Source organism: Anastrepha obliqua, chromosome 5 (genome assembly GCF_027943255.1).
Source record: "Anastrepha obliqua isolate idAnaObli1 chromosome 5, idAnaObli1_1.0, whole genome shotgun sequence".
Classification (NCBI taxonomy): Eukaryota; Metazoa; Arthropoda; class Insecta; order Diptera; family Tephritidae; genus Anastrepha; species Anastrepha obliqua.
The window spans coordinates 23,302,086-23,326,268 of record NC_072896.1 but is presented as its reverse complement, the minus strand read 5'-3'; the positions used below and the strand labels follow the sequence as shown (position 1 = coordinate 23,326,268).

Sequence of the window (24,183 nt, the reverse complement as noted above, 5' to 3'; positions counted from 1 at the left end):
AAATAGCCTTACTCGTATAATTCTCGAAAAAATATTTTGTGAAATAATTTGAGATTGGGTGAATATAGCACATACTCGTACATACATACATACATACATAGATTCACGCACTCGTGCTTAGAAAAGTATTTCTATACATACAATCTCTTGATTTTTAAAGCTAACATTTTGAAATATTTTATTGCAATTTCACAACTAAAACCCTGTATTTTTACACCGTTCCTATTTCATCTGAGAAATTCATTAACGCTGTCTGTAATGTAATTATGTATCACAGGTCATTATCAATAGCTTCCGCTAAAGGTATTGGACACAACTGACTTCTCTTTATCTCTTTCGAAAAATGTGTTACTCTTCTACCATTCTTTCAAACTAAGTTCAACGAAGTACATTCGACGCTTCTCTCTCAATCAAACCATATGAATTCACACATACATACAGACATATATTCTATACACACATGTCTGACGCCTATGCGGTGCGTCAACTGGGGCCTACAGCTAATAAGACTTAAAAGCTTCAGCGTTGGCATTTTGCGAGAACATCCAAAACCTGTCCGCGCTGTTGGTAGCAAAGCGGCGGCAATAACGGAAATGGCAGTTCAACGTGTGCTTAGTTTGTGTGCAGCGTCGCGGTGAGAATATCTATAGTAAATTGTCGCGCAAAGAGTAACAATAAATATGTGTACATAGCTAGTTGTGTGAGAAAGCCGTATTCATGTTTAAGCCAAGTATTAGTCATGCCATATCACAAAGAACGAGTGGCGTAGATCGGAGCGTTAGTTTTCTTTGTGGTTGATTATAAAACGTGTAAATGCAATATAAATAACTATAAACATATAACATATGTGAATATAAATGTAAATGTAATGTGTAAGAAATCACGAAATATAATCTAGACTTTAAAGTTTTTTAAATAAACACAGCGTTATACAAAAATGAAACAGAAGCTGTTGCATAAAATCAGTTCACATATACGTTTCAGAGCTCCTTGATTCTCGCCTTTTATACGTAAGTTAATGCATATATACAACCACATATACGTAACATTACTCGCAATATTAATTTAACACGCAACAACAGCAATGAGTACTTTCGCAAACCCCATTTGATTGATCGAGCCCGCGAAAACAAAAAAAAAAAAGACAAAAAAAAAAACAGTATCAATCAAGTGAATTTACCTTTATACAGAACATTTAGTATCTAAATACTGCGTGTCATCAACAACGCGTTTGCTTCATTGCTGTCTATAATATTTTCATGCTGTTTGCTGGCATACATAAGTATGTATATGTGTGAATGCATGTATGTGATGTATGATTGCAAAAATTAACCGTACAGCTGATAGGCGGAGCAAAGTAAAATTGATTCATAAAATTTATCGTAAATAAAACAAATTTGGTGAAAATGAAAAAAAAAAATTTTTTGAAAATTTTTTTTTTGCATTTTAAGTTTGTCACAGTTTTATTTTGAAGAAAATTGTTTGTACATTCTGTCAAAAAAGTACCGGGAATTGTTCAATAAAACGCAAAATAATTGTTTAATCATCAAAATTTATTTTGTCGACTTCAAAAGAGGCTCCATTCGAAGCAATCCACATATGCCAACTATTAGTCCCGTCGTCAATGCACCTTTTAAACGCGTTTGAAGAGATCTTCTTCAGCTCCTTCAGCGAATTCTCCTTAATGGCCTCTATCGACTCAAAGCGGCGTCCGCGGAGTGGCAATTTAAGTTTTGGAAAAAGGAAAAAGCCACAGCGAGCTAAATCCGTTGAATATGTTGGCTGTTCGATGATATTTGTCGAGTTTTTGGTCAAAAAAGTGTTCACAATATGAGCCTTGTGAGACAGTGCGTTATCATGCTGCAAGATCCATGAGTTGTCTTTCCACAAATTGAGCAGTTTCATACGCACATTCTCTCTCAAGCGTCACATAATTTCCAAATAATATTCTTTATTTACCGTAGTACCACTCGGAACGAATTCCGAGTGCACAGCGCCATGATAATCAAAGAAAACGAGTAGCATGCCTTTCACTTTTGCCCGACTTTGAAGTGGTTTTTTGGGTTTCGGCTCATGTAGATAGCGCCATTCAGCCGCCTCTTGACTAGTTTGCGTGCCAAACTCATATACCCACGTCTCATCACCTGTTATGATGCACTGGATAAACGTTAGTTTACACACTCGAGCTTGACTTGTTTACAGTAGCACAGAAAACAAACTATGTGACATATCACGCTGAAATTTGCCATGTAAGCTTATAACAGTCCTACCAAAAAACAAAAAATTTATTTTTGCCATATGTCATCTGCGGACCGTTTTATTGATAACGTCTCGTTCATATTTGAGCAGAAGTATATACAAAAAACAAGACCTATTTTCTCAAAGTGAATAGCGCAATCTCTGCTTGGTGCGGCGTCGTCGGTGCCTGGTAAGAAAATAGGCTGTTTAGTTACCTGCAGTATCCACAACGCAATGTGTCAGAATAACTTGGGTTGCGTAACAAGCTTGAAGCTTTTCCTCTGTTCTATGTAGAAGGTGCTTGGACTCCAACGGCATTTAGAGGGCAAATTAACTTAGCGTAAATGCGCATATTTGCCACTGTACTTATGTTCTTTGTCAATACTCCCTGAATCGTAGCTATGATGTAAATGGCCGGGTTATTTTTGACTCGAAACTTTCATTTTCGAATCATATTGGCTATTTTGTCTCTTACTCATTCCGTATGCATGGGCCCATACGAAGGAACACTGATGATCAAAGATCGATCCTATTACTTTAAATTCACTTTATATTTGTTTAATCAGAAATTGGTTGTAGTATTATGTTCTCTGGCATCCCTACTATTTGATGCAGTCAAATAAAGCAGCAAAATATATTATATTATAAATTTGGCTTTGCATGAGTTGCAAATAGCGGTCGCCCCTCGGCAGGCAATGGCAAACCTCTGAGTGTATTTCTGTCATAAAAAAGCTCTTCATAAAAAACCATTTGCCGTTCGGAGGTGGTGTAAAACTGTTGGTCCCTCCATTTAAAAAAAAAAACATCGAAAACCGATGATACACAGCGCAGTGGACGTCCAAATGAGGCGGTAACACCAGAAAACATAGACGTTATCACGTCAAAAAACTCACAAAATCGTTTTGAATGATTGAAAAGAGAAGTTGCGTGAGTTTGCTGATTTCGTAAAAATATCAAAAAGAACAGAGAAGCTCTGTGGGTGCCGCGTTTGCTCACTTTCAAAACAACACACTGTGTGACAAGTCAAACAAAATAAAGGCAAAACTACATGAATTGAACTTCAAATGGCTCCCACCTCCACTGTATACGCCAGATTTGGCTCTCAGCCGTATACTGGCTGTTCGCAGACCCAAAAAAAAATAAATACTCGCCGTTACTCGCTAAAACTGAAACCGATTTTGAGGCAAAGGTAAATCGTTCCAAAAAAGTGGTATTGGAATGTTAGAGCGGCACTGGAATGATTGCGTTGTTCTTGATGGAAATTACGTTGATGAATAACGCTAATTTCAAACAAAAAAACGTTGTTTCTTTGTTAGGCCCAGGACTCTTCAGCCCATGTTTTATATATATATATACTTATATAATTGTATTCACCTTCTTTGCTGTGCCTATCTGCTGTTCGAACAATTATTTGAGTCACTGAATGTAGTTAACGCGTTCGAATATTTTGAATTGTATTGCTCGCAATTATACACCGCCTCTGGTAATTATTTATACCAACAACATTAAAGGTAGTTTTAGAAACTAAATGTATATACGAGGGTTGTTTGAAAAGTCCGTGCAAAAAGAAAAACTACTAAATGTTTGAGGTAGATCTTTTTTATTTTTCGACATAGTCTCTTTCTATAGTTATACTCTTCGTTCGAGTTTTTTTTATCTCTTCCGAATAATAGGATTTGTTCACGCCTGAAAAATAGCTATTCGTTTGGGTAAAATCGTTTTTCCGCCACACATTTCTTCGAATTGGGGAACAAATAGTAATCCATGAGATCAGAGGGAGCCAAGTCTGGGGAACAGGGGGGGCATGAAACGCGTTAGAACTCTATTTCCATTAATTTTGCGACCACAACTGCTGAGGTGTGATCTGGTGTACCTATTTTCATAATGAAAAATGAAAATTACTCAACTTCCTCGATTCAAACGAATGCCAAGCACAAAAAAATACGCCGATCTGGCCGTAACTTGGTATGTGTCCTTGCAAGAGATGCTACTAACTAAACATAGATAAGATTAGATTAGATTTGTGGGGGGTTGGACAAGTCAAAGCACTCAGTCAGGAGGCCATTGTACTACTCGGATAGATTGCAGTAGAAAGAATAGAGAGATAGGAAAGATAAAATGTGGGTGGTAAGACGGAAAAACTAGTTTGAGGTCACTCTTCCACAAATCTCTTGGATTCATTGATGAATCTTAAGAAATCTGGAAGAGGAAGAGTATGAACTTTATCCATACTCAGTATATCGCAACCCAATATCCTAAGTCTGATTTTGGAAAACGCCGGATAGCTACTGAGGCACTGCTCTGCAGTGTTGTCATCCTCAAGACAGGATAGACATATCGAACTGTCGACGACCCCCCATGGCAGCCATATGCTGACCACAGATGTTGTGCCCTGTGATTACACCCACGAGTACTCTCAGGTCCTTTCTGCTGAGTTTTAGGAGAAAGGTCGTTATTTTCCTGTTTGGTTCTTTCATAAAACACTTGGCTACTCTGCACGAGTTCAACCCAGACGAACGTCCTCTATGAGTAGACCTCATGAAGTTGAATAGATGCAGAATTGACACCTAGAAAGGGTTCAAGGCATGGTGGCATACTTGCAGAGCCTTCCTTAATCAGTTTATCAGCTAACTCGTTCCCTGTAATACCACGTCGGTGTAGAAATAGGATCCAAATAAGACTAACTTTGCTGTGTATTGCAACACAGCTCAGTTTTGTCTTACATTCACCAACTAACTTCGAAGAGCAGCGTGGGTTACCAAGCTCTTTTAGTGCAGCTTGACTTTTACTACAAATTCCAATACTGCTACCCCACCACTTTTTCTCAATTAGCCAGTATGCCTCGCTCAAGATGGCAAAGACTTCCGTAAAGAATACCGAGGCTATCTGTCCTGTGGCGTAGAAGTACTTAGTTTCTTCGTCTAAGTACCATCCAGACCCGCTATCATCACTGGTTTTGGATCCGTCGGTGTAGAAAGTGTGCTTATATCCCGTTAATACGTTCTCTGCACTTAACCACTAATCTCTATTTAGGATAAAAACATCACACTTCCTACCAAAGCTAACGAAAGGCACACGATTGTCCACTGGTATCGAGAATAGTGTGCACCGCTCCGACAACTGGTGGTATATCTGAACATAACCTCGATACGCGCCAGTAGTGCCCAGTCTCCGACTGTGTACGGGCTTTTCAAATAACCCTCGTAGTTTTTTGGCAATCAAAACACTCCCATATGCCGAATCGGACTTTGTAGGAGACTCGCCGTACATTTGGTTATTGCTTACATAATATGTATGTATTTGTGTGTATATACATATGTAAATTGTTGTATTGAATAGCACACAATCTATTATTTTTAATGCACAAATAATGATAGAGTAATCGGAAATAATAAATAAACAGAGAAGTGAGTAAATTAAGGCATAGCATAACTTTATAAATCTGGCAGACGTTTTATCAAAATAAAGGGTGTTCAAATAAGAGGTGTTATTTTGATATTCAAAGAAAAATGCTATTTTTTAATATAAATGGACGGATGTTTATTTCATTATAAAGAGGAAGGTACGCCGTTAATAGTGAAAAATAACATCAGTCAAATTACCACCACGACCACCCTTAAAGGACAATATCCTTTTCATAAAATTTTCCATAACCGAATTGCCGAACCGAATTGTCCTCGATAGCCTCACGAATTCCATCTTTGAGGTCTTGAATCGACTACGCGCTATTGGGGTAGACCTTCTCCTTCACGTGGCCCCAAAGAAAAAAAGTCACAAGGTGTTAAATCACAAGATCTCGGTGGCCAATTGTGATCACCTCTTCGAGAGATAACACGGCCCAGACACTTTTCCCGTAAAAAATCAATGGTTTCGTTGCTTGTGTGGCACGTAGCGCCGTCTTGTTAAAAATAAACTTTGTCCAGATCAATACCATCCAATTCCGGCCATAAAAAATCATTAATCATCTCTCGATAGCGATAGATAACACCTGTTATTGGAAAGCCCTTTACTACACCATTTGTACTCTGACAGTATCTACAGCAGATATGATTTTTATTGGTTTCATAGTTACGTTTTTGTTTTGTAAACAACTGAAACTTAATGTGGCGATCCTCATAATGTCGGATTCTATCGAGGCAAGAAGTCCCAGTCGCTTTGTTCGTGAAATTAATTTCTTGTTGCCATGATGGTAAGGATGTTGCAAACGACCTTTGCTGACTCGACTTTGTTAAACAAACATGCTTACATGTGATACAAACAATTCAAAAGAGGCAAAGAAAAACATCAGAAAAAAAAACGAAATAAAAAACTTCGCAATCAAAAATCGTCGATTGCCCTATCTTTTTGATATGTTTCGCATATGGTATAGATAAATTCCAACCCAGTAGAAAAAAGAAGGAGTGAAAAGCGATTACAGAAGCTCTTCTTTGGAATCGGGAGGGCCTTACCATCTCCATGATTTCCTTAATTATTTTTTATATGAAATGAGCCAAAACGCAAGGCATTGCATTTTCGCTTGCGACGGAACATCTTATAGAAGGTGTTATTGCAAGTCATTATGCCACCGCTTGTACGAGAATGCTTTTGAGAAGGAGCTGTCTTCAAGCGCTTCACAAACGCCTGGCAGTATGCCCTTCTTGCTCGCTTACTTTGTAAGGGCTGCAGGAAGCCGTCTGTGTCATGTGATGTTATCTTACTTCCAAACAGCAACGATAATTTCAAAAAATTATTTTAATTTTAATAATTATAAGTATTTTAATTGATGATTTATTTATTTTTTATAAATATGAATTTTAAACAAAAAAGATAAATAAATGTAATTATAATTTTTATAACATTTAAATGATTCTTTTCCTTGTATTCCGTCGTAATTGAAATTAAAGAATACGTATTTTCCAAATAAATTGTGGATATTTTTGGAAATGCCACCCCTTTCACATATTTTTGTTATGGTATTAATCTGTAAGTAAAGGACATTTATAAGTTCATCTATTACATGGAGATCTGAATGAAGTAATATATTTATTTACAGTCATGGAGTAACGATCAAGAAAATTTTTTTTAATATTTTTAGTGTGGTTTTCTTACTCGTTATCTGTTTCATATAAATATATGTCGTAAAAAAGTAATTAGGCTTTTTATTTACCAATTCATGCTCTGCAAGGTTTGGTATTTCTTCCTCAAGTCGCTTCAATTTATCGATGTTTTTTATTGGAAACATTTGAATTATGTGGGAGTTTTGTTGATTTTTGGCTGCTAGCTGTTCGTATGACTGCCAGTCATTCGCCGGAAAACATTCTTGTTTTCTGCCAGTTTTGCCTTAAAATTATGTCAAAGTTTAATTAGAATTTTTGTAACTGCATACAGCTGTGTAGTAGAGGAATAAGCACGTGAGTATTTTCATATGGTAAGCACATTATTTTGCAAACAATTTCATTGACATTACATCACTTTCTTGTAAAACTATACTTCTGATTTTTTCTGCATTACACTTTTTTTGGGGCTTCTACTTTTTCATTCTTTCTTTCACACAGCTTAAGTTTGCGTATTAAATTATTTCGTTCCTTAAAAATTTTCTTTTAATAGAACTCGCGCTCATTCCTCTTCTACCCATCTTTTTATTTATTTAATTTACACTCACTCTTTTTATTATAAATTTTACTTTCCGAAGCACGTCTTTTCATCACAAAAATACACTTTTAATAAATTTACAGAAATGAACGCGTCACTTTTTTTTGTTTGTACCGCCTACTGTAAATTTCGACAATTGTGTATAGCTACAAACGTTAGCCCGACAGTTTACCTTGCCTACTCACTTCTCGAGAAGGAGCACTGGAAGCGCTCTGTGAGCAGTGCTGTTGACATAAGCATTTCACTTGCTTAGAAGCTGTTCTGTAATAGCTTATGAAGGCAAGATATTGCACCATTTCCTTCTGGGAACTCTTTTGAAATACTCATGAGGTACAACACATACATTAACACTAGTAAACGACATTCAACGTCATCACAATTGTTAGCTAGACAATATGCCCTCCATGCCGGAAAACCCAACCCGTCTTCACCTACACCGACACCCCATCTGAACTGCGGGCGTCCCCTTACTCTATGCCTGTGGCACTTTGTTGGGGTGAGTAGGTAGGTAGGTAGATGAAACGGTTGCAGTGCCAGTCTGGCACCCCTCAAGTAGCACTAAAGCGCTGTTTTGATACCATCATGACACCTCCAACAGGAAGATATCTACAGCCAGCCAGAGCTGTTGAATAATGGAGAAGATTGATGGGACTTAGGTTGGCGCACTACCCCAGGCTATCGAAGGAGCACCCAGTGACATTAATCATCTAGCTGCCAAGCACGGACATTTGCTGAGAAAGTGCTCACTAGTCTCCTTCTCTGAAAGGTCTCCACAGCTTCTGCAATGGGGGTTAAATGATAACCCTAGCTTTTCTGCGTGTGTGCCGATCGTCCAGTAACCGGCAAACACAGCTACGAGTTTGGAAATTGAATGGCGAGGAGTCCAAAGGACTTTCTGAGTCCTTCGTATATTATACTGTGGCCAAAGGGTTTTCGAAATAGCACATAAAGAAATGAAGCTCCATCTTTTCTGCGCTTTCCTAAGAAATAAGTTGTGCAATTCCCCTTTAACAACTGTCAGGGGGATGCCGATGACCGGATAGGAGGCCTCTGAGGCCAATTCAGCCCCCTTCTTGGCAAACTCATCACTAATTTCATTTGCCTCTATGTTCCTATGGCCTGGAACCCAGATCAGAGAAAAGTTACCTGCACACCCAAGAGATTTGATCTCCTACTTACAGGAGTTTACTAGTTTCGTTCTGCACCTTCGCGTCGTCAAAGCCTTGATCGCGGCTTGACTGTCGGAGAAAATGTTAATATCTCCCTCGCTCACACGATTCCCAAGCATTTTTTTAACCCTTGAATTTCACCGATGGTCGTCTTCGACCAGAAGCGACCACACCAGTATTTGGCCTATGGACACTTGCGTAGAAAAAACTTGAAAATTTCTCACATGCGATCCGAGCTGTTAAACGTTCTGCTGTGGGAGAGCCCAATTTAGCCTGTTTGATTCTCCAAAATGTTTCTTCTCGATACATTCAAGCAAATTTTAGCCTTCTTCTGCAATAATTAAATATTTTTTACAAACTTAGAAGTTTGGTCATCTTCTTTTAACCAGTTCAAAAAGATGACTACCCTCTAGCTCATTTTTTTTTTTTTTCTTTTTTTTGTTTTTGTGACTGTGAGGTATGGTTTAAAATGCCTTCGGACTTACAGCGACCGTTAACCAGTTCAAAAAGATGACTATCCTCTAGCTCATTTTTTTTTGTTTTTTTTTTGTTTTCGTGACTGTGAGATATGGTTTAAAATGCCTTCGGACTTACAGCGACAGTCTACTGCAACTTCACGTGATATGCCACTAAAACAATCCCTCCTCTTCTTCCCCTGGATCTTCCCTCTGCCCGAGGAACTACGGTAGCAGAAAAGATCCAAGTAGGCGTTTTAATAAAGACTGCCCCTTCTGATCGCCATGCGTTCAGGGTCGCCAGTTTTGGAGCCAGCTATCGGCTCCCCTTCTAATTAGTAAGTTAGGCTTAGGTTAGCGTGTCGGTTAACCATCTCTGTAAATGTCAAGTTCTTTGGCGTGCAGGACTCGCTCTATGTACATACGTGGCAATAAGTTGTCAGCTTTCTGCGCCTCTAGCTCATTTATAATTAACATAATAATTCAAATTAATAGCTTCGGTAGGTAGCATGGCTAAAAGTGTTGCTCGACTTTTGTTTAAAGAAAATAACTACTTAACTTTTAGTGGGTAGCCGCGTCGCAAATCATGAGGTAATAATAATTTACATGTTCCTGTAGTAAGCCTGCAATCAAAAGATTTCATCACATTACATTTGATTTTTTTCATTTCACGGGTTGAAAAACAATTTGTAAAAAATTATACAGCTGAAAACGAAAATTGGGATCGTCTTTGCTCTTTAAAATCAGTCAAATTTCCGCATGGTTCCATTCCATTTTATTCCTTGAAAAACCATTTTAACCGAGCAAGGTTTCATTGCGTATACGCAGTGCAGGCCGTAGAGCCCAACATTTGCCGTAGTTTGAATAACAAATATTACCTTTCAATTTCTGATAATAACAAAGATTGAATAACATCATCGGGTAGTATTTCTAAAATATTATATTATCCTTCTTGGGAAAAATGTTAATTTTAGAGACTTCGCGCTTTTTATGTGAAAAAAACGAACGTTTTTCACGCGAATCTGGTGTTCCAGGTGTTCAACAAGCAAAATTATCTCAAATCCTTTAAGCGACATTTTTATCACACGAGAAAAGTTGAATTATACTGGACTATGTCCAAGGCGCATTCATTAAAGGTGATGTCACCAGACCAACAACAATGTTTTGTACGATTGATTGTTACGGCAAAGTAGTGGCAAAGTAGAGAACAGAGCATGAATTCGCTTTTTTCATTTTGTGCTGACATCGACATGGACACGCCGAAAGAAAAAAAAAACAAATCAGATAATTTACTGATACCTCCTTTAATAAAGGAGCAGTTAGACAATTAATTTTTTTTTGTCGTAAATTTTGTAATAAATTATATAAATAATAAATAAATAAAATGAAAAAGTGCACAATTTGTTTTAAATAAATAAATCACTTCTTTTTTTTTACTTTGACGTGGCATTCTAATGTACAAAATGTTGTTGTTGGCTTAGTGACTAGTGTTTAATGAGTTCGCCTTAATTTCAGATATGTAAATGAGGTAAACAAAAAAGATAATTCTCAAAAACAAGCTCTTACAAGTGGTCAATAAAAGGCAACCAGCAATCGGGCGATAGGAATTTTTAAATTATTTTTTTGAATTATTTTTAAATTTGTTATTCACGAAAATAAATTGTATTGCATATTTTTTTAATTCAATTCAGAGTTACAAACAATTAATTTATATTTTGTTTGTTTTTTTCATTTCATTTAGTTTTTAATATGTCGAAGCTGTGCGACGTACAAATTAAGAGACAACAAAACAGTCGCTTCCCAAGAACCATAGACAGTCGACAGGAAATATTTGGCAATGACATACGCGACAGACAAGGGAAATTGGATTTATTTCGCGAAATGATTGGAGCCAGCGTTAATTTGGCGTTACGCGATAAATCCTGCTGTATGGATACAAATTTCTTAAACCGTTTTTTATATGCGAAGAAATTCGATTGTGAGGCAGCTTTAGATTTACTTATCAAATATTTACTATTCAAGGAGAATAATAAGCACATTTTGCAAAGACTCAGTATTTTTGATGAAAACATACAGACTTCCTTAAGAGATGGCAATCCATCTGTGCTGAAGCAGCGCGATCGGAAAGGTCGCAAAGTATTAACATTTGCTGCAGCAAATTGGGACGTAAATAAATATAGTTCGGATGATGTCTTCCGCGCAATGCTTCTATCGTTGGATAAATTGCTGGAAAATGTGGAGAATCAAGCACTGGGATTTGTGGTTATTGTTGATTGGACAAATTTCACATATAAACAATCTACCCATCTCTCACCGAAACTGCTCAAATTGATGATTGAATGTCTGCAAGTAAGTAGCAATTGACGGAATATTTTTTATTGGTTTTGGTTAAGTTAAAGTTAAGGGGGGGGTAAGGGATAAACGCTAAAAAAAACACTTTTTTCATGAATTTATTGTAGCGAAACGGTTCAAGTCAGTTTATTAAAAGTTGTTGCATGTTATAAAGTAACATTTCAAGAATATTTGATAAAATTTTCATGTAAAAATATTGCAAAATGAGCGAATGAGAGCACATTTACGTAGACGTCTTTTCAAAAATACATTTTGCAGTAGTCAGCATATCTCAGCGTAGAATCATCTGAAATCAAAAAAATCGAATAATTTAGTTAAAGTATGAGTTAAACTTCCCCCCAACGTTTATATTGACGATTTATTTTCATTTTCAGCCATTTGGTAGTCGTTTGAAGTAAAAAGTGATTTTTGACGAAAAAATGCCGCCATTTTGTAGGTGTAAAACCACCTTAATATAAAAAAAAATGGCGAAAAAAAACGTTGGAAGGAGGTTTTTTATATGTAAAATATGTGTGCAAAATTTCAAAAGGATCGGTTGAGTAGTTTTCAAATGCCAATGACTACGCACTTTAAAAAAAAAGGTTCGAGAAAACCGCGTTTAAAGTTTGTAACGGACTACGCGCGCAATTGCTGCGTCTCGGCAGATGTTTGAGGCGGCTCGGCTTTATGCTCTATAACTTAAAAAGTTTTGCTCGGATTGACTTAAAATTTTAACACGGTATTTTTGAAATGTTTTACTACAATAACATGCAAAAAAAAAATCGATTTAAACTCTTATTTGAAAATGCGAAAATTCTAAATGGGAAGAGTAAATTAAAAATCAGAAACAGTAAATTTAAAATAGGTGAGGTTAGCCAGGTTGATTGTCTAAAACAAGATACTCGGTGGCCTAAGGCCCATTGTAATACCCACAGTAAGTAAGTTGCTTACACCACTTAGATCTGTTTTAAGAATGCAATGAGTCGCTTCAGTGAGACATTTTGCTAATTTCCCAGGTCTTGAAAGAAATAATCGCCAAGATTTTTGGCACGGCTTCTTTGAAGTGCAGGACAATCACAAAGGAGATGTTGTACCGACTCAATTTCTTCTTCATCTCCACAACTTCTGCGGAAGTCTTTGTAAGGTACATCTATTGGCTAGGGTAGTTGTTAGTGGCTGGTAGCTAATCTGTTGAAACCAAGCAGATATGTTGTCCTTTTAAGATACAGTTTTGGCCAGACGCTTTGGAGACTCTGCTTTGAAGACTTTAAAATGATAATGTGGAATATCGATCTCCGCCTGTTATCCAACGATTTTACATTTTTGATACAATTTTTACCGCTGATTCCACATCACAACAAATTTTTTTTGATTTTTTAATCACTTTTGCAGCCGCGGCCGATTCCCGAAAAGCTGGCCAAAACTCAAAAAATTAAGTAATTGATTCAAAATTTCTTACTCGGGGGTTGTCGGGGTCGCTGATTACGAATTTGATCTTAAAATGTTGAAAATCCACCCCCTTCCACCCCTATTGGCCACCCCCTCACGTGAAATAGCGTATATTCATTCTCTCTTCGTATTTATTTCTTGTGCACAAAAAATGGCATAAAAGCCAAGGTAGCAAGTGGTAGCAGCTGAATCTTGTTTTATTCAGTAACCATTACTTTTTGGAGTAACCTTTAATAGGTTTCAAAGTAGCATATGACGGCGCACAGTGGTTCTAAATCGACGAAAGGCGGAAACAATTCAATATCTTGCAAACGGATAGTCCGAATGAGCTGAAAATTGGTACACTGAAAATTCATAAAATGTCTAAGCTAAAACTAGAAAAAAATTTGGAAATTCTAAATAGTTTTGAAAAACTACGGAATTGAAAATAATATTTTACAAAAACTTGTCCTTTTTCTATTATGAATAAGAATAAAAACGGATTTCAAACTCGTAAAAATAAATTGTTAACCCTTCTAACTGCTTATTTGTCAGGGTTGAAGTGACCCAAAGGTCGTTTAATTGCTAAAAATAAATAAAACTCAATTGCATTATTGTTTTTTATGTTTTAACTTATGTACTAAATCTAGTCGCAGTAGAAAAGTTTAAAGCAAATCATAATTTCAAAAATTAAGTTTAATTTCAAATGGTTTTAGTAAATATGGCGTTAATTAGCACTACTAATATTTTTTTGTTTTTGTGTTTTATTTTAAAAAGATTTTTTTATAAAGATAATAAAAAATCATTATGAAAAGTTATTATTATTCCTTAAGAAAAAAACTAATATTATTATCTACTTTATTCGTTATTGTTAATATCGCGTAACAAGTTTTTTGCCTCATCACTTAAAATAAGAAATTTCTTTTTTGGAGTCGGTCTTAATTTGTTGATAAAAGGGTCAGATGATAGCAGCATCATGTGCATAACATCTTCATTTGTTGAAACCCTATCACACTTTCTTGTATGCAGATTCCGATAGCGTTTATAATCCTTGTTTCTACATTCTTGAGCTTCTTCAGAAAGCGCGCCAACAGAAAATGTACAGTTTTCAATTATTTGCTTACCATGCAATAATACTTTATGTACTGATGATGGCATGTTATACCATCCATAGTTGGCGACTAACATTTTTGCAGTATCATATGCATAATTATCAAATTTACAACTATCCACCGGTTCTGTGCAGGTTATTGCTTCTAAAATCACAGCACATCTATTAATTATTTCTTCTTTAACACCTGTTATTTCAGAAGCTAACGCAGGATTGGCAAAAAATCTCCTGGATGTGTTGCCATCATTGGTAGTTCCCTTACCTTGCTTTACCATATCTAATCTAAGTCCAGTTTTCTCCGCAAATTCATTCTGAATTTGTGCTTTTCGCTTTTCTTTTATTGAACGCGTTTCGGCATTCGTTTTCCAGCACATTATTGGTAAGTTATATGCTATATGTAAAATGTATTCCATAAATTTGATACGCGCGTGTAAAGGAGACATACCAAATTTGATAGCTTCAGGATTTATAGGCCGAGCTTTAATTTTTCTAAGCAATTCATTTGAGATGTGGTTGCGAGACATATGAAGCAAGAAGAAGATGCAGGAGTTTCGGTTACAGCTTGAGCCGTTTTGCCATCCAACATTGTAAAGAAAAACTCATGCCAAACTTTAAAAACTCGATTTCGTATATCAACAACTGAATCTTGTATTTGTGCGATTTCCGCATCTACTCTATTTTTTTCAGCTCGAATCTTTTCAGGGGTTTCCTTTGCGAATTGAAATTGGATACATCGACAATATCTCGTAGAAGAAGGACGTTCGTTTTTCCATACTACGTTGTTGTTTATTCGACAGGACAAATTTAATGGCACTATTGATGTCATAAATAGATTAGAATCAAATAACTCTTTATCACCAAGTTTTTGGCTGCATTCGCATTGTCCAGACGCACCATCACAACGCCATTTAGAATACATTATTAATGATTCATCGTCAATTTCAGCGATTTCATCCTCAGTCATCGAATGAAGCAGCCGCTTTGCTGTGTGGTCTATAAGTTCTTGTAAATCAATAGACGCTGAAGTATCCGTAATTGTCATGCTTTCAGGATAACACCTTTTCTTCGCATCCAAAATCTTACTATAAGGAGGAAGAATGTCGTGGCCCTCTTTTTTTAAACCTTGACTCAAAACTTGGTATTGGTATTTCGACATTTCCGTTTGTATAAATATAGCAAGTGCTTTGTCAGCGTCGATATGGTGCATTTTTGGAGCCTTTGTGCGTGATTTAGCAGCACTTTTAATTTGCTAATCGGAATATAATGAACGAACTTGACTTATTTTATATCGTTTAGCACGCGTACAGCAATTCTCAAACTTTTTTTGAGGTCTACCGACTCTTTTTGTAATTTTTTTTGAAACAGAAGCACACTCTACATCTAAATTGAAGTGAAAAACTCCTTCAAGCCAACTACTATACTTAGCTTCAAATTTGGCTTTTGTCCTGCTACAAGTATTCCATTTTTTATTGAAGTGTGGTAAAAATCGCTGTTTTATTTGAAATAAAACTTTTTGAATTTGAGAATCGCTGACGTTAGGGTAAGTATTTTTGAATAACTGTAATTTATCAAGATCGCGATTATTATCAATGATCTTTTTATACAAAATTTTATAGGAAATCGAAAAATTTTCCATTTCAATAAAGTAATTCAATAAATTCTAATTATTAAAATAAGTATACTCATATAGAATCTACGGAATGTTTGGTTTGTAAGAAGGAGCGAGTATTTTCCTAGTAAGTGCGGTATGTCAATGAACTTACACAAAAAAAGATGGCATCAAAGTAAATCCAACTGCATTAATCAGAGACTGAACCCATTACAAAATGTTGTCTAAAAAGCTAAAAATTAATGTCAGGGTTGAAACTTTGATAAGATAGAAAATATTTATTCATTAACCAGTACACAATATACTTGTAAAATAAATTATTTAAATGAAATATGAAATTAAGCAAAATGCAATTAGAAGAATGTTTTCTTGCTAATTTCGAATAAAGGCAGCTAAATTATATTTGTCAAACTCTCCAAGATAACGCTGCGATTCGCCGGTGGCTACACTTTTTAATGACATTTATTTCAACTCCTTGACTTTATTCTCAAAAACATTTTTTTATTATTCCAAATGCTACTTCGACCAGTATTTGTATTTCATCAACAAGTGCTTTTACACAGTACATAACACAATTGATTTCATCAAGATTTTGAGCTAATACGAACATTTAAAGACCTCAAACGGCCAAGGTGGCAGCTGGTGGCAGCTGATTTTACATCTATCTGATTGCGCAGAATGTACTTAATACTAAAATATAGTACTCAGCTTGGAGAAGAGTGGAGCTTTTTTTATAGACCTCCTAATCGCATACTCTTTTACATATTTTCTTTCGATTAACTGATTTATGTTCTACTAAGACCATGATAACTGGAGGAACGATATTATATATTCTATCTAAGGTACTATCCATACCTAATATAAAAATCATAAAAGATTTTAAATATTGTTCATCCAGCTAAGGAACTTATTAATCAACCTTTTATGAAAGATATTCAGAAAAACCTGCTGCCAGCAATAGTACAACTTTGGCGATTTTTCCTGCGCAGCACATATCATATAAATAAACGAATTTCTTTTTTTCAGAAACCTCATTAAATTAGCTATTCAGAAAAATTTTTTTAAAATATTTTTGTTAATTTTCATCATTTGGAATTTTTTCCGCCCAGAAACCACTGTGCGGCGTTGTATTACTATACAGTTTGAAAACTCAAATTTTATAAAAAAAATTGCAAAAAATGTATCTACGTATTGCTGCAGCTAAAAATTTTGTGTCGAGGTATTGATATGTACTAAAGATTTCTCGTATTTTACTAACCTTCCGAAGATGATTCCATTTGGTTTTGTTCAATTTACTCCATTACAAAATCTTTCAAATGTGTACAACTTTCACTATTCATCGACAGTAATACGATGCTCAAACGAAGGCCACGTTGCGACTGAAAATACAGAGGATACTTAGGGTACAGGACGTTGCTATGAACGGTTTTCACTACTCAAGGCATTACTGTAGCCAACCCAAAGACAAAAAAACTCTATCTAGAAACTTTTTTTTTCGACTTTTGGCCAGCTTTTTGGGAATCGGCCGCACTGTGCGGCGTAAATAATTTCGGCCCTTTCGAATGCGTGCATAAAAATACCGCCTCAAAACGCTTCGCGTACTTCTCACTCATTTCTGTTTGGTTGCGTTTACGGGAAAGTTTCGAACGACACTAACCTGAGTTAGCACTGGCGTCGTAGCCCTTGAGTGGGACTATTTCGCAGCAAAAAGTAGAACGAAATATATCATGAAGTTACAAGAAAGAAACCTGTTCTTTTCTTCTGACACAGACTGTATATCTTTCGGAAGTATACAAAAATAAAGTCAAGAAACCTTTCGAGTCGTTAAGAATAAAGGTTTTGCGATTAGCATACAATGCTCTTTGTAATTCCTCGACTTTATTGCTTATTGAAGGGGGGATGTACACAAAATTGTTATTCTCCTTATAGATTGGCGCGATAACCGGTTATGCGATTTTCTTTGAGTTTAACAAAGCGCGCCGGTCGTTAACTTCTCGCGCTGACTGGCACCAGTTGTAAACACCAAGTGAAGCCAAGTGCTTCTTCACCTAATCTTTCCAACTCAGAGGAGGCCTTCCTTTTCCTCTATTAATCAAGCTGGCTTAACGGTATGTGCCTTGCGAAATGCCGATTGTCTTTTGATTAGATCAAAGTAAATTAGCATCTCTTATCTTCATCAGACTTCAACCGTAGCCGAATGGCTTGGTGCGTGACTACCATCCGGAATTCAGAGAGAACGTAAGTTCGAATCTCGGGGAAACACCAAAATGAAGAAAAAGTTTTTTCTAATAGCGGTCGCCCTCGGCAGGCAATGACAAACCTCCAGTGTCATGAAAAAGCTCCTCTTTTATTCCCTTTCCACAGCTGATTGTTTGGATTTAAATAAAGTCTGTTGTTCAAGTCTGTTTCTCGAAACATAAAAGAACTATTTCTGTTCTACCTTACTGCAATTGGCGACAGGTAGCTGTCGGTGTACATATCATCATAAACACTTATGCATACGGGTATACTATGTACATGTACTGGTACACATGCACGTTGTTTGGCTGGGTGGAGAAGTTATGAATTTCTCCGTTTACTTATATATGTATGTTTGTAGTATGTTTTCACATAAAAATATATGGCAAACAAAGCATGACAAAGAGTTCTGCATGCATACATACGTATACATAGATACAAACAGATATATATCATATATCCAACCAAACCATACGCGTATACAAAGACCAGATACGAAGGCAAATATTTGATAAATCTTTTTAATACCCAAGAATTGGTTTTCGGTGGAATGCAAGTGTTTTTATACTTTTGTATGTATGTGCGCTAACTTTATTTTTTTTTGGCGAATAAGCTAATAATTACATGTAAAAAGCCGGTAAGAGAAAAAAACCGCTGCATGGGTAAGCATTAGGGCGCCCCTTATGCAATTTTTTGCTAACTGAAACTCGCTGGCTGGTTTCTACATCCTTTTTTCAGTTGTGTTAAAATCTCTTAAATCTCTTTGATTAACCCTTTGAGGACGAGCGTCGCTGAGGACGAGTGGTATTGGAGTGCGCAGTAAAGAAAATAAATACTTTGAACCCTATAAAAACTAAGGCTTTATTTAACACTAGCAAACCCGGCCCCCTTCGCTGGGCACACTAAAATAGAATAGATATGGTTTAGAACAGAAAATATATGATTTTCATATTATTTATTTCTTTATTCTTTATTCAAGCGCTTTGGCATAAACAATATTTTTTGTTTTTCTATTTGTTTTTGAGTAAATATAAAATATAAATTGAAAATCAGGAAAAAAGAAGATTGTTTTTAAATTTCAAATCAACGCATATGAATAACTAAGAAACAATCGTCTTTTTTCCTGATCATCCATGAATTTTTCGTTTCAATTTATATGTTTTATTAAGCACTGGACCTTTTTTAACCATTATCCATTTATATTTTTCAAAAAAAAAAAAAACGAAAAAAATTTTTTTTTCCACGAACACATAATTTCATTCGGATTTCACATTAAATTCTCAAATTTCGTAAGAAATTATTCACTGTTCCAAAATCCACTCCAAAAAAATTCACAAACAATTTTTACATGTTGCACTTACGTTTTTTCCTTATGGCATCCAAATCAGAAAGAAATATTGACACATTGTAACTCACACTGTCGATTTGACAGTTCAGTTCCGCCCCAAGCGTTAAAAAAGTAAGCGACATTATGGCTGGTTCAAAAGAACGCTGTACCCGTTGCCAGTGCTCCGAATTACAACCAAACTTTACGAAACCCATTTTCAATACTTACTTAACAATGTGCGTAAGTTTGGTTTAATTCGGTGCAAAGACACGGCGGGTCCACGTTTTGGCATATATTTCGAGACCCTAGTCATCAATAGGTATGAAAATTACCCCGTATTAAAGCACTTATCAACAGCTTTCATTTGATATCCATATTGTAGAAACACATTCTAGGGTCCACGTTTTGGTCTCTATCTCGAAACCCTAGTCACGGAGCGGATGGAAATACTCTGAACTAAAGCATTCACCAACAGCTTCGATTTGATACCCATATTGTACATACACATCCAAAGGTTACCCGGGTCCACGTTTTGACCTATATCTCGAGCCCTATTTCCAAAATAAAATATAATCCATGTTACTCGTGGATGATGTAGCTTTCGAATGGGGAAAGAATTTTTAAAATCGGTCCAGTAATTTTTGAGCCTATTCATTACAACCAAACAAACAAACAAACAAAGTTTTCCTCTTTATAATATTAGTATAGACAAGAAAATGTTTTCATAAAATCAAGAAATAATTATAAACAAACAAATTAAAAAAAAACAAGAACAAAAAGAAGCTTGGTTATATTTATGAGGCTAGTAGTGACGGCTAGTAATGTCACTATCTAACGTTTCATCTCTAGATCGCTTAGCCATCGTGCGTAGCATAAAATATATAAAAAGCCTGCTGGTTGCTCTGATAGTGACCCTGAGAAACTGAATCAAAGAACTGAAATTCGTTCTGACTCTACCGTCAGAATAAGAAAGATAAGACTTCATCGCTAATGGCCCCTAATGTCTTTGAATGAAAACGTGACTCTTTTACTATACCTATGCGTATTTTATCGCTCAGGACGACAGACGTCGCGAGCATTACAGCTGCGAACTAATTTGGGACACGCGTCAACGGTAAAACGCCTTAGACGGCTATATGCCGACACTTGTCTCCAAAGGTTTAAAATCCGGCTTTTGCGTCATGAGTAAACACTAGTACCGGTGTACAGTGAAATATTCGTATCTGGTTGAGTCCTTACGCTATGTATTTACAACACTAGCAATATTGAGGCCTGGAAGTCTGTATATAGCTTTTAAAAATTTTCCGATTTTTGTGCCTTTCATACAAAATTATCGAGTGCATTCCACAAGTAACGTACATAAATACAGTGAAACCTCCATACAACAGACATCGTGATAGCAAATAGACAATTATTATTTCCTATGGTTCCAGGGTACAGATACTCCACTTTGATCTTAGCCATAAGGCCGAGTAGCAACCGCCGAAGCTGAATGCGTTGGTACATGACTACAATTCGGGAGTGCGTAGGTTCGAATCTCTGTGAACATCAATGAACATCAAATAATAGAAAAAGTTCTTTTTTAATAGCGGTCGTCCCTCGGCAGGCAATGGCAAACCTCCGAGTGTATTTTTGCCATGAAAAAGTTCCTCATAAAAACCATTTGCCGTTGGGATTCGGCTTAAAAATGTAGGTTCCCCCATTTGTGGAACAACATCGAAACGCATACCACAAACAGGGGAAGGAGCTCGGCCAAACACCTAACAGCACTATACGTGTCAATTATTTATTTATGGTTCCAGGGAGGAACAAAGGGTCGAAAAAAATGCCTTCCATTCAACAATCGTCTTCAAGTGTTCGATAGCCTTCCTCATGTACGGCTGTCTTGGGAATTCCAAAGGACATGGAACGTGGCCAATCCAACCCCACTTTCCACTGCAAATTTCAAACAGTATTGTGGTTTCCGGAGTTATTCTCCACCACTGATCAGCATTCTAGATTGTGTTTGACCAGAAGATTTTCAGGATATTGCGAAGACGTTGTTACTTCCACGTTTCACAGGCATACAGATCCTCAGCTTTGTGCATTGCGAAATGTGTGATGCTTTCCAGATTGGGCATAGGGAGCCAAATGTTGCTAGAGCTTCCCTAATGCGGTTTTTGGTGTCTTCGCTAGAGCCACCTGACACCGCCCAGATAGCAAAAAGTTTGCACCAGCTGGCTACTATCGATCAGATACAGGTGCTACTATCACGTTTCTCAAGCGGAAATGAGCGCTATTCATGAATCCTTAAGATGATTAATGATAAACAGAATACCATCAACAGACATCTGCATTCTAACAGACAACCAAGCTGACCTACGCACTCTGGATGTATTCCAAACAACTCCAAGTAGTGTCTTACATTGTCGTAAGTATCTTAAAGAGATGGCTAAACAGTATCGTATTATCTTATGCTGGGTTCTAGGCCACGGAGATATACCAGGAAACTTTAGGGCTGATCAACTTGCAAGAGAGGTGCCTGTATGCCAAACATAAATAATTTTATGGTCGTACCTCTCGCAACTTGTAAACTTCTTGTTATGGGCGCACTAATCAATTCTGTTAATCAAAGATGGATTAGTGCCAATACCTGTGAAATTGCTAGGCAAACATGGCCAAAGCTATATTTAGCTGTAGGAATGAGAAGGATTTGGAAAAAATTAAACACGTTTTTTGTACAAATCAGAAGCAGGAACCGATATTTAAGATCCTGCTTCTTAATGAATATAGATAATCTATACACTTTAGGTATCAACAACGTTTTACGCTTTGTCCTAAGCTCAGGATGGTTCAATCTGCGACTCACAACGTACCCATTTCGTGGCTTAAGTGGCATCGCTGTTCCTATGCGCGATGCGGCTGCTAAACTTACCTACCTATCCCGCTTTATGGAGTTAGTCGTAGTCATAATTTAAAAAAAATGGATTTTTTTGCATTTTCTTAAAGTATAATATCTTGAAAATATTGTGTGAAAATTTGAAGGGAATCCGACAAATATTTTTCGAGTTATTCAACAATTAACAAAGGGCGCTCGGGCGCTCCGGAGCGTTCGCAAAACTTTGAATGCGTTTTTCTCAAAACTATGTTTTTTGAACTGGTGATCACTGTAACTTAAAAAGCGCTTGGTAGATTTCAATAAAATTTATACTGCTTTTGAAAAACATAAAAAACTCGTGGCTGATCGAAGGATTTTTTTTCTAAAATTTTGATTTTTTTCTAACAATTAATTGCCGTTTTTTTTTCTCGAAAATCTGAAAAATATTTCCTGAGGCCGCCATATTGTTAATTTTGAAAAAAAAAGCTGCGATCAGGCACAAGATTATCTATTAATAATTTCTCTTGTCCGATTACCGCTAACCCCTTATGTTATGTTTTTTTATATTTAATGTATATTATAATTATTGTTTTCCCCTTCATTGTCTTATTGTATAGCGGCTATTAGTGTAACTGTTTTGCAATACAAAGGGGGGTAAAAGGTTGTTTGGTGCTTTTGCATGCTGGCTAGCCTCTCAAATCTTTACTCTCCCATATTTTGGTGTCTCTCTTCGATTTTCAGAAAATAATACATCTTTCTTATTCTTTCAACTACCGATAACTCTTCTCAATACGAGCTTTGAGTGCACCTGACTGCAGTGAGTTCCACGACGAGATTTTTTTATTTTTTATTTTTCATTGCCGGTTGGAATTCTGCTTCCAAAACATACTCGAATATTTAAATCACTATTTATTTACACACAATTTTATATAGTCGCTAATTTTTAAATTATCTCTTTCAGAATTGCATGCCAGTGAAATTTAAGGGTATACATTTCATAGGACAGCCCTGGTATGTTAATATCGCATTAACAGTGATAAAGCCCTTCCTCAACGACAAAATAAAAAGACGTCTTCTGGTACATGGCACTAATTTGACTACCTTACACAGTATGGTCAGCAAATATATTTTGCCACCCGATTTAGGTGGAGAAGGTCCGGCTATAAATACATTAGACTGGTATCACTATCTGCTGGAATCAAGCCAGAATTGTGAATTACGAAAATCGTATAGACTTATTGAGGCAACTGTGTATTCCAAAACTGCGGATGGGCAAAAACCAGAATCCGAGATGGAAGCGAAAAAAATCGAATCGAATGAAAACTTAATTAAGGAAATTAACCAAATCTCTTGACAATGTAGACTTGTAGTTTTTATAATAAAATATTTTAACAATGTAGCTCAATATTTCTTTCAGAAGGCATTAATAACGGGTAACGTACATTAGTAAGCAACTAATGATTATTTTATCAAAGAACTTTAAGAGGTTAGGGGTAGTCAGAATTTTCAAAAAATATTTTTTTTTTCATTTTCTTAAAGTATAATATCTTAAAAATATTGTGTGAAAATTTGAAGTGAGTCCGACAAATACTTTTCGAGTTATTCAACAATTAACAAAGGGCGCTCGGGCGCTCCGGAGCGTTCGCAAAACTTTAAATGCGTTTTTCTCAAAACTATGTTTTTTGAACTGGTGATCACTGTAACTTAAAAACCGCTTGGTAGATTTCAATAAAAAGTATACTGCTTTTCAAAAACATTTAAAACTCGTGCCTGATCGAAGGATTTTTTT

The 24,183-nt window shown here is 36.2% G+C and overlaps 1 protein-coding gene across 1 annotated transcript; it reads left to right on the top strand.

Annotated features, from left to right (window-relative positions):
• The first annotated feature begins 558 nt into the window (after positions 1-558).
• Positions 559-23,793, top strand: LOC129248209 (clavesin-2-like). The gene is made up of 3 exons (XM_054887674.1): positions 559-1,010; positions 11,235-11,842; positions 23,356-23,793. Exons 2-3 carry the CDS (start codon positions 11,243-11,245, stop codon positions 23,746-23,748), a joined length of 993 nt encoding a protein of 330 aa, XP_054743649.1. The 5' UTR covers positions 559-1,010; positions 11,235-11,242; the 3' UTR covers positions 23,749-23,793.
• The last annotated feature ends 390 nt before the right edge of the window (positions 23,794-24,183 follow it).